Raw genomic sequence first — 10,791 nt, forward strand, 5'->3', positions numbered from 1 at the left:
TTATTTCAAGATTTTGTTACTAAATTATCAATAGAAAATTTAGGTCGCAGACTTTCTGAATATATAATCAATTCTGAATTCCGGTGATCGAAAATGACACAATTGACAATGAAAATATTGGCAAGGGTTTTGGAATGAATTCGAAAAGATAATTAAAGAGAATATCTATATAGTAAGTATGAAAGATTTCTGTATAATAATAAACTAATAATATAATAAAAATATGACATTATATATATATATATATATATATATATATATATATATATATATATATTTATTTATTTATTTATTTATTTGAAGGTTTCCTTTTGTTAATCAAATTATCATTTAAATTTTTTTTATAACTACCAATATCTTCTAAAATAGTCTTACAATATGACGTTACAGCACAATTCCCATAAATGAATTCAGATAGCACCAAAAAGGAATTTTTTCTATAAAGCTGTATAGCATTTATAATACGATAATATTAAAATACATTAAAAAGCGAGCATTAATTTTATCATATTAAAATACATTAAATTGGACAAAGAAAAAGACAAGGCAATGCACCTTATTTTTGATAGAACGGAACAACAAATTTTTTATTTTTTTTAGGTTTCCTTTTTTAAATGAAATTATCATCTAAAATTTTTATACTTACCAATATCTTGTAAAATAAGGGTTCCAACACAATTCCCATAAATTTCATAAATGAATTAAGATCTTTATGTATTAGTTAATATTTCAAAGATTAGTAATTGAGATGAATATACTCATCTTTTATCATAATAAATAAATTAAGATCGTGCCCAAAAAAAAATATTTTTCTATAAAATTGTATAGCATATATAATATTACAATACAGTAACAACGAGAATTAATCTTATCATATTAAAATATATTAAAATGGACAAAGGAAAAGACAAGGCTATGCACCATATTTGAGATAGACTCAAATCTATCAGATCCAGAGAAAATCAGAAAAACATGAAATCCATTACTTATTAATTGCTTTGGTGAACTACATTACATAGATTATTGTTATTTGGCTATGTGGTGTGAAGGGTATCCGGTTGTCACATTCACCGTTTGACTTCAGAGTACTGTATATGAGTTTTTTTTAAAAAAAAAATGAAAATCACAATCACGAGATATTAGACTTCTAAGCCACTTGATATAGGCGTTCTTTCTTGATTTATTCTAATAAAAAAATTTATGTCTAATCAAACCGATTACTCTAGATTCAACATTTTTTTTATTTGCTCACGAGTCTTGAAAATAGCAAAAGAATCACCACATTCACAGACATCTTTATTTAGCTATCTGGTGCATATATAGCTACTCTTCTGATCAATTACTCCATGGTTTGGCAACAAGATGAAGTTTCCCTTCTCGTTCCGCTACCAGTCCAGGAGCTTCTCTCGTGTGGAACTCCTCCTTCTCCATCCCAGCAGGCAGCTCCCAATCAAACTGATGCACCAGGTTCGCCAGTGCAAGCTCCAACGAAGAAATGGCGAATTGCAGTCCCGGGCAAACTCTTCGTCCCGATCCGAAGGGCATGTACCGGAAATCAGTTCCATTGAAGTCCACCGTGCCGTCCAAGAACCTCTCCGGCCTAAACTCCTCAGGCGCGTCCCAATGCTTTGGATCTCTACCAATCGCCCACGCGTTCACTAAGATTACCGTCTTCTTGGGTATGCTGTAGCCTTGAATCATGCAGTCATTCAACGTTTCTCGCGGCAGCAATAATGGAAGTGGGGGGTGCAGCCGCAGGACCTCCTTGATTACGGCCAGCAAGTAGGTCATTTGGTGGAGGTCTTCCTCTTTGACAAGGCTCTTTCTGTTCGCTATCCTTCTCACTTCCTCTTGCAATTTCTGCATGACGAGAGGATTGCGAACGAGTTCGACCATGGCCCATCCTAAAGTAATGTAAGTTGTGTCTGTTCCACCTCCGAAAATATCCTGCAAATGTCGCAGAAAGAAACATCCCAAAGAAAAACAGATCAGTTCTAGTTTGAATCGTCAGAAAATCACTACAAGAAGGATCGATCAATATTTAATTACTATAAGAAGCGACTTGAGGTTTCCTGGCTCGAGGACAAACTCGTTCTTGTCCTGCAGCGACATCAAAACGTCCACGAAATCCTTCTCCTCCTCCTTCTCATCGTGACCGTCTATATTTGACGACGATCGGTCAGCATGCTCCTTGACCACCTGATCCAGCAGCTCCTCCCACCTCTTCCTGATCTTCCTCGCCCTCGTCACGTAACCCAGCAACCCATCCACCCACCCCAGCCACGGGAAGTAGTCCCCGAGGTACACCGCCACCAGCAGCTCCGAGTTCTGGTGAATCAACTCTGCGAAAACTCGGCTCCGCCCTTCCGCTCTCTTGAACTTTCCCGACACCACTCGGCAGATCAAGTCGTTGGTGAAGGAATATATGATTTCGGATAGATTTATAGTGGTCGAGGCCCTCGCCGCTATGGCCGCCGCCATGGCTGCCACCTCCTCCTCCCTTGCGCGGCGGTAGGACTGCACCCGCTTGGAGCTCAGCAAGTGGACGCTGCAGATCTTGCGGAGCTGCCTCCAGTATTCTCCGTAGGGGCCGAAGGCTATGTCGCCATCGAGGAGGATCTTGGCCGGCGTGATGGCGGGACGTCCCGCGCATACGACGTCCTGGTGGCGGAGGACGTCGCTAGCGGCGTCGGGGGAGGATACGACGAGGGTGGGGACGTTGCCGAGGTGCAGGAGCATGACAGGGCCGTGGAGGCGGGAGAGGGCGGCGAGGGACTGGTGGAGGAAGGCACCGAGCTGGTGGAGGTTGCCGATGAGAGGAAGCCTTGGAGGTGAGGGGGGAAGGTTGGTACTTCCGGAGATCTGTTTTTTCCTGAATCGCAGCAGGAGGAAGAGAAGGGGAAGAAGGAAAAAGATAGGGAAGAAAGCCATGTCGTTATAAAGTTTAGGACTTATTTCTTGTCTGAACAGATATGCCTGTTTTATAGAGTTTCTCAATAATCATATATGTGTCCCCTCATTAATCGAACATGCCATATTATATTACAAGGATATTATAAATTTTGAAGATACCATCACCGTCCGATGGGACAGAGTATCTACCTACTTGTCTAATCTAATCATAGCAATAATATCAAAATCATATTAGATTTTGGAATTTCTCATTTACGTCCATAATTTTTATAATATCCCAATCGCATTCCCATTATATCCTCGCTCTCAAAAGTTTTTTTTTAATTTTTATTTTAACTTTTTGCTTGTCTTATTTAAAAAATTACCGCTCATTTTACGTTGTCGAATTATGTATATATTCAAAAGGTACCTACCTACAGACATTGTTATGATATTGTGAATAGGGAATGCAAAGCTATCTATTTCTTGATGTAAGTGTGAATGTAAAGTGTAATTGGTAGAAAGATATTGATTCGGTATTTAATCATCTCTAATTTAATTTATTATACATGAAAAGCTAGAAATAGATATCGATACCAAAACATTGCACTAAATATGGATTGACTATTTCAGAAAGTCTAAATACATATCTACGAACTTGAAACCTCCTTAGAACTCTTTATTTGCAAGTTGTAGGCCGTTGTTGGAGGGTGTTTGGAAGTATAATGCTGACTGTACTTGAAGGAAACGAAAGCTATAATGCTGATGTTGCTGTTTTAGAGTTCACTATGCTTGCTGTCTGTGCATGCCTTGCATCCATGGCTTTGGCTTGCTGTCCGAACCTTACTTGTGGCTTTGGCTTGCATCTGTACATGGTTTGGTAACTACATGGTGCTTGATTTTGTAGTTTTTCTTGATGTTAGTTTAAATGCAAAGTCCAATTGTGGACTTCGAACGTGTAGTGTCATGTGTGGTTTTGTTTTTGATTGCATACAAGTGTGATGTGTATCCACCACATTGGGTGTCATGTGCTCATGTGGTGTTGACCTTGTGACAAGAGAGAGAGAGCTGATTGTGGAGTTTACCTCAGATGTTGAGGATTAAACTCTTAATGCTGTATGGTTTTGACATACGGTTTGAGAGTCTTATCTCTCAAACCAATTTTTATATATATATGTACCTATTTCCGTGAATAGGGAAAAAGCCAATATGAAGAAAAAGGGATAAATAATGGTGGTATAAATGGCGGTTAAAGTCCACGATAGGTCAAAAGAGCCAAACAGCTAGCCTATAGGGTCCACATTCCTAATCGACCTTGCCAATCTGATAGGTTCCATGCAGACCTCATTCTTGGTTCGGGTTGGTCTTACTAGGGACCCAACTCCGGTCTTACTAGGGTCCCAACTCTCCCATTCTTGATCGGTCTTGGCGATTGGGTTTTTCCTTTGTGAACCCACTATAGGCTCTAACTAGATTTACTAGGGACTTAGCATACATATATTTACGCATCTTCTTCTTCTACTTGCTGTTGCTTGCTTTGTGCCGCCACCGGTTGTGACTTAACTATCGGAGTAGCTACACTAGAGACTCCCCCTGGCCTGTTGACTGACGATTTCCCTCTTTTCTCAAGAGTTGTTGGAGTCAACCCATCTTCACGCTACGTCACCAATTATCCATCCTCACCACTTTCAGACGAGATTAAATTTGACGTCGTCTGTGGGAACCTCTCCGCCTAAGTTGAAACATGAAGATGAATGACACCGGAAGAGTGACCATCATTTTGTCACAAGAAGATTTCGATTTGCTTGTGCTAGCCAAAGTGTAGGCGTTGGTGCAAAAGCAGCAGGTAACAGTTCCCTCCCCTTTGAAAGAACCTACCACACCTCCCATATCATTTGAAGAATCACCTACTGTCGAGCGAGGATCCAAGTCCAAATAGCCAATGGAGTTTCCCCAAGAATTTATTTGAATGCCACTAGGAAGGCTGCTTCGGAATTAAGCCATCCTAGGGATCTTCAACTAGAGACTCACCTGTTGGAACCTTGATGCCCAGCTAGAGGGGATAAATAGTCGATCACTCAAATCGCCACTTCCTATGTTTGTTAGTCTACTATGAAAATATAAAACAAAACTAACAAATATAAAGCTATACCTAGAGGCAATAACAAAGACAATCAAACCTATAATATATTTATGTAACTTGGTTCGGAGATCACTTATTCCTACTCTATGGTTGCTCGTAAGTTGGACGATCCCAATTTGTCAGTGGATGATTCTTCGGAGAACTTTCGGCTAGATCGCGTAGCTCCTTATGGGTGGAGAAACCTCACCAAAACTCGCACATGACCATACTAGATCACTTGAGCACTTGGAGACTCTAATTAGGGTTAACCACCACTAATTTTATCAACCATTCCCAAGCACCCCGAGCTCTATTAAATAAAGCTCAAGAGGAAAACACCAAGTTATTTTCCTGCCACCAGTCGACTGATAAAGATACTAGTCGACTATGTTAGTACCCTGTGGTTATTTTGATATGGTCAACCAAGTCCAATTATGTCCTATTGTATTTGATCCTTGTATCTAAGTGTGCAGGAGCTTAAGAACACAAGAAGTCGAGTGGAAGATGCAGCTAGATAGAAGAATGACACAGGAAAGGAGTTGGCGGGCTTGGTGCATCTGAGGGATGAGATGCTGTGGAAGAGTACACCGGTGGATGAGAAGAACGTACGCGACGTTCGAGGGACGTGAAGCCAGGAAGGAAGTCTGCTCGAGGAGAAGGTTGGAGTTTGATTCGAGTGAGCTCAACTCCAGTTAGCCAGAGAATTACCCAAGCGAAGCAATCAGCTATTGAGCTGAGTTTCCCTATGGAAGGCGCCTTCAATGGACTGGAAGGCGCCTTCAATGCCTCTTGGAAGGTGTCTTCCATGGCTTGGAAGGCGCCTTCGATGAACAGTGTGAAGGCGCCTTCCAACCTGTTGGAGGAGCCTTCGATAGTCGTTGGCCGAAAATAAACTTTTATCTTTGGCGAATAAGAGTTATCACATTGGAGGTGCTTTGGAACTAGTGGAAGGCACCTTTAAGCTGCGGATAGAGTTTTCCAGGGGCTATAAAAAGACCCTTGGATTTAGGAAATTAACAACAACTCAAGTATTCATTTCCTAGATTATTCCTAAACGTTTAAAGAGTGTAAGAGGTTTCTTCGCCTTCAACGAAGGAGATTTTTAGTGCTTCCTTTTTCCTTGGATTAACAATCATCTAGGCTGTAACCAAGAAACTCTTTTGCCTTTTTTTTAAGTTATTCATTTAATTTGTTGTTATAATTGTACTACTAATTAGAGTTAGAAGTCGAAAAAGGTTTATTTTTATTATACAGGCATTTCACTTCCTTATTGCCGACTTACCTGTTCCAACAAGTGACATCAGAGCCCAACCACTTCTAAAGGACTAATCACCGACTGAAGTATAAAGACGATGGCCAGACTTAACATCTACCCGTCAAATTTGAGGGGGACTTTGCAATATGGAAGAAACGAATGGAGGTATTTTTAAGACTGATTTTGAATTACTTTTATTAATAAAATATGATTTTGTAGCTCCTAAAGACCAACACGGAAATGAAAAGGAGGAATACCAATGGACCAAAAAAGAACAAACTGATTTCGTAGTAAACGGACGAGTTGAGTTCCACCTGCTGAGTGTACTTCCACCCTAGGAAGTCAGTCAAATCAGAACCTACGAATCAACAAAAGATCTTTGGTAGAAGTTCCTGGAGCTACATGAAGGAACGTCAGAAGTAAAACTCACAAGACGGGAGCTACTCCAGAACTAAATTAGCAACCTCCAGATGAAAGAAGGTGAATCGGTTGCTCATCTACATGGAAGAATCAAAGAACTAATCATCGGATTAACAAACCTCGAAGAAATGGTAACTAATCCGGGCGCATAAAGGTATGCTTTAAATACATTCCTGAGAACACCGAAATGGACATCTATAGTAGACTCCTACTATATCTCTAAAGATCTCGAGGTAAGTACATTAGAAAGTCTTTTTTCCACTTTTAAATTACATGAATCTTGATATGTAGGACAAAGAAAGGGGCGAAGTCAGAACCTAGCACTACAAGCCTAGAAAAGCAGACTAGACTCAAACTCATCGATTGACGAAGATGAAGTAACCTTCATAGTAAGACAATTCACTAAGTTTTTTAAATCTAATAAGTTTAAAAAGTCGCAGGCTAAGAAGTTTGTTCCGAGAAAACGAAAGTATGGTGCCATAATTGTCAAGAAAAAGGGAACATCAAAGATGACTGCCCAAAACTAAAGAAGAAGGAGAAGAACAACGGACCAAGCAAACCAAAGTACAAAATTCTGTAGGCAACATGGGATTAGTTATCATCAGAGTTCAAACTGGAGGAGTATGTCAGACTAGCACTTTTGGCGAGTCACCAAAAAGAAAGTATCGATGAAGGGGAAGCTACATCTGAAGAAAGTAGTAGAGAAGGAGGAGCATCTAACTTCAAACATGACATGATAAGTGCGGTATGCCTTCTACCCCTTGATAAACTGTATTCTGGAATGACTTTAATGACTAGATCTCTATATAAGCTAAAATCTAAAAATAATAATTTAAAGAAGCAAAATGTGGATCTAAAAAGAAAATTAGCTAATGCATGTCCACTAGAATTGTATGATAAACTCAAAAATGAAAATGATAAATTAAAAGCACAAATAAAAAAATTAGAAAATGACTATGCATATTTGAATTCGAATAGTTGTCAAAAAATCAAAATTTAAAAATTATGGTAAAATTAACTGGTATGTTAGAAATCACCAGGGGCAGATTAAGAAAATCCCTAGAAATTATATACTTCCAAAATTTTTAATAAATCTAGTAGGTAGGAACCTCTATTGGATTCCAAAATCTTTTTTAGACTAAATTTCATTTTTTTACTTGTCTCAATTAGAAAATATTTTAAAAAAAATTTACCGTTCAATTATTTTCTATGAATTCATTAATAAAAATAGTATATTGAAAATTAAAAATAATTTCAGATTTATTTTTGAAAACTTTATTTTTTTTACGATGAGATATGATATTCTCTGTCCTTACAAATTCTTTTGAATTTTTTAAATATTACAAATTACTTTATGAAAATCATATTTTTAAATTAAAAATTTAAAATAAATAGATAATTGAAAATTTTCTGCTATTAAACTATGTGTTTTCCACATCTTAAAAAATTAGAAAAATTTTTAGAAATAAATCATTTTTCTTAGATTACATAATTTCCTTCTGTGAAAATTTTTGTTCTGATCAAACATTACCTATTTAATTTCGATAAAAAGTTTTAAGATTTTTAGAACCTATAAACTAATTTTCTCAAAATAGAAGATTAATTATGAAAAATAAAAAATGTATGACAATTATTTTTGAGCAATATCAGCCTACTGAAAATTCGTGTTATGTATCCCTAGAAATTTATATCAAATTTTTCTAACTATTTATGTTTTTTTTTTTTCATTTTTTGATGTGATCAAAGGGGGATACATAGGTACAAGTTAAGGGGGAGTAGTTGTTATGTAATTTTATTGAGTTGCTTAATTCATTCACTTATGTAATTCATTCTAATTACAATTCATTCATCATATTACTATTTTCTTTGTTTGTTTAACCCTAACTTGAACTTGGGTTGATATACATCAAAAAGGGAGAAATTGTTAGTACTTCGTGTTAGAAACCAAACAATCTATTGCTGGAGATTTTAGGGAACTTAGTTGAATTTAAAACTTACACGGAATTTAAATTCAACTTACAGTCGAAATGACCTGAGCGGATAATCTTAGGCTGCCAGCAGGGGATGATTTCCGTAACGCAGCATAGCTGAGCGATAAGGCAGGTCTGCAGAGCGGTAGAGCAGGTCTGCAGAGCAGCAGACCAGAACGGAAGACTAAGTCTGCAGAGCGGAAGAGCAGGTCTGTAGAGTGGCAGACCAAAGCGGAAGACTAGGTCTGTAGAGTGAAAGACCAGGTCTGCAGAGCGGCAAACCAGAGCAGTCTAGCAGGTTTGTAGAGTGGTAGACCAAAGTGGCAGAGCAGGTCTGCAGAGCGGTAGACCAGAGTGGCAGACCAGAGCGGCAGACCAGGTCTGTTAGAGCAGAATGACCAGGTTGGTTAGAGCAGAATCGACAGACCAGGATAGAGCAGTCTTGACAGACCAGAAGACCGGATCTGTAGAGCAGAAAGGCCGATTGGGTAGTAAGGTCGTCGGTCGGACAAAGAGACCGACCGGGCGAGCTGACCGAGGCCTGCAAATAGTAGTTTCCTTGAAACAGATTCGCCCACCTCCGGCTGTGCTTTGAGGTTTACTCGGGTCGTCTGTTTCCCAGGATACAACGGTCGACTGTGAACTCCACCAAGCACTGGTGGTCACGGCGAACTGAGTGGTACCCGAACGCTATCACGGGCGCTCTGTCGAGCAGGAATTGCGTGATAGAGGAGGGGAATAAGGTGGAGAGCTTCTGCTTGCTTCACTGTGTTATCTTCGAACCTTTTGCTTGTGGCCACAGCCTCCTTATATAGGAGCTCAAGACCAAAGGACAACATTAATGATTAATTAATGATCATTACTTTCACTTGGTCGTTTTGATTCTGCATTAATCTTTCTTTAATGCATCCGTTACACAAGCAGCAAAAAGATTCATGTGACAAAATGTTGGTTGTTCCACTTGGACAAATTTTTGCTCTGATCGGTCCGACATTCGTATGCGCAGGTCGGTTCAGTGCAATCCAGGCGCTGGATTTGCACTCCCCTGCGCACCCACGCATGAGAGAGAGTCTCTCCCCATGTATTTGTTCACATCCTCAATGTATGTGAATCAATATAAACCAACAAAAGTGCCTTGAAACTCTCAATGTGGGACTAAAGTCCCATTCACAATGGAGCTTATTCTCTTCCACCTCTTCTTCATTCACACTTAATCAACAATCCCCCACATGAATGGAGATAGGGAATGTGATAGCATTCAACAGTTGAGTCAAGTATAGGATAGGTAGGTTTTACCCTTTGAACCTTCCCTTGTGAAGATTTGGTTGCTTATTGGCTGATAATAGACACGATGTCCTTGAACTATACTACCGTCTGTGTAAACAGTGACAAATCTCACCCAAGACTCTCCTTGATACAACTCAGTTCTCATGAGTGTGTTCGTTCTTGGCCTTGAACATACCTGGTTCTGTGAGAAGCTCTAAGAATTGTGCCTCTAATTATCTTCGAAGCGACCCCACTTCTTTCTCACATAGGCGATCCCTCAAGAGTTACCATCTACTATTTTTGATCATTAAAAGTCCATTGGCTTACCCTGGTCTAGTCACTGTTTCATTGTCCTACCCCCACACAATGTGTCTAGTCAGTGCAGATTAGTTGTTCCTTTGAACCTAGTTCTTGGGATCTCTAGTCAGCATAGGTTGGGTGTCCTCTGCACTAATCACTAACAACGGCATCAACCCCATTCCTCTTGATGAGCTTGCAACTAACTCTCGATTTAACCCCTTGGTTAGCGGATCCGCTAGGTTATCTTTTGACTTCACATAGTCAACAGTGATAACTCCAGTTGAGAGTAGTTGTCTAATGGTATTATGTCTACGACGTATATGTCTAGACTTACCATTATATAGATGGTTCTGTGCCTGGCCGATTGTCGATTGACTATCGCAATGTATGCAAATCACCGACACTAGTTTCAGCCATCGTGGAATATCTTCTAAGAATTGTCGTAGCCATTCAGCCTCTTCACCACATTTGTCAAGAGCTATAAACTCAGATTCCATCGTGGATCTGGTTATTACGGGTTGCTTAGAAGATTTCCAGGAAATGACTGCACCAGCTAGAGTGAAGAC

The 10,791-nt window shown here is 39.3% G+C and overlaps 1 protein-coding gene across 1 annotated transcript; it reads right to left on the reverse strand.

Moving 5' to 3' along the window:
• Positions 1 to 1,223: 1,223 nt before the first annotated feature.
• On the reverse strand, positions 1,224 to 2,964 carry LOC122009193 (cytochrome P450 71A1-like). Its single transcript, XM_042565259.1, has 2 exons — positions 2,050 to 2,964; positions 1,224 to 1,947 (listed from the first exon to the last, which is right to left on the reverse strand). The coding sequence occupies exons 1-2, from the start codon at positions 2,929 to 2,931 to the stop codon at positions 1,336 to 1,338; spliced, it is 1,494 nt and encodes a 497-aa protein (XP_042421193.1). The 5' UTR covers positions 2,932 to 2,964; the 3' UTR covers positions 1,224 to 1,335.
• Positions 2,965 to 10,791: the final 7,827 nt, after the last annotated feature.

Source organism: Zingiber officinale, chromosome 8A (assembly GCF_018446385.1).
Source record: "Zingiber officinale cultivar Zhangliang chromosome 8A, Zo_v1.1, whole genome shotgun sequence".
NCBI lineage: Eukaryota > Viridiplantae > Streptophyta > Magnoliopsida > Zingiberales > Zingiberaceae > Zingiber > Zingiber officinale.

Bases quoted from the DNA above. Each gene is read 5' to 3' on its own strand.
- LOC122009193 (XM_042565259.1), bottom strand. From the start codon at position 2,931: ATGGCTTTCTTCCCTATCTTTTTCCTTCTTCCCCTTCTCTTCCTCCTG. The intron at 1,948-2,049 runs GTAATTAAATAT...CGACATTTGCAG, and splicing joins ACCTCAAGTCGCTTCTTATA to GATATTTTCGGAGGTGGAAC.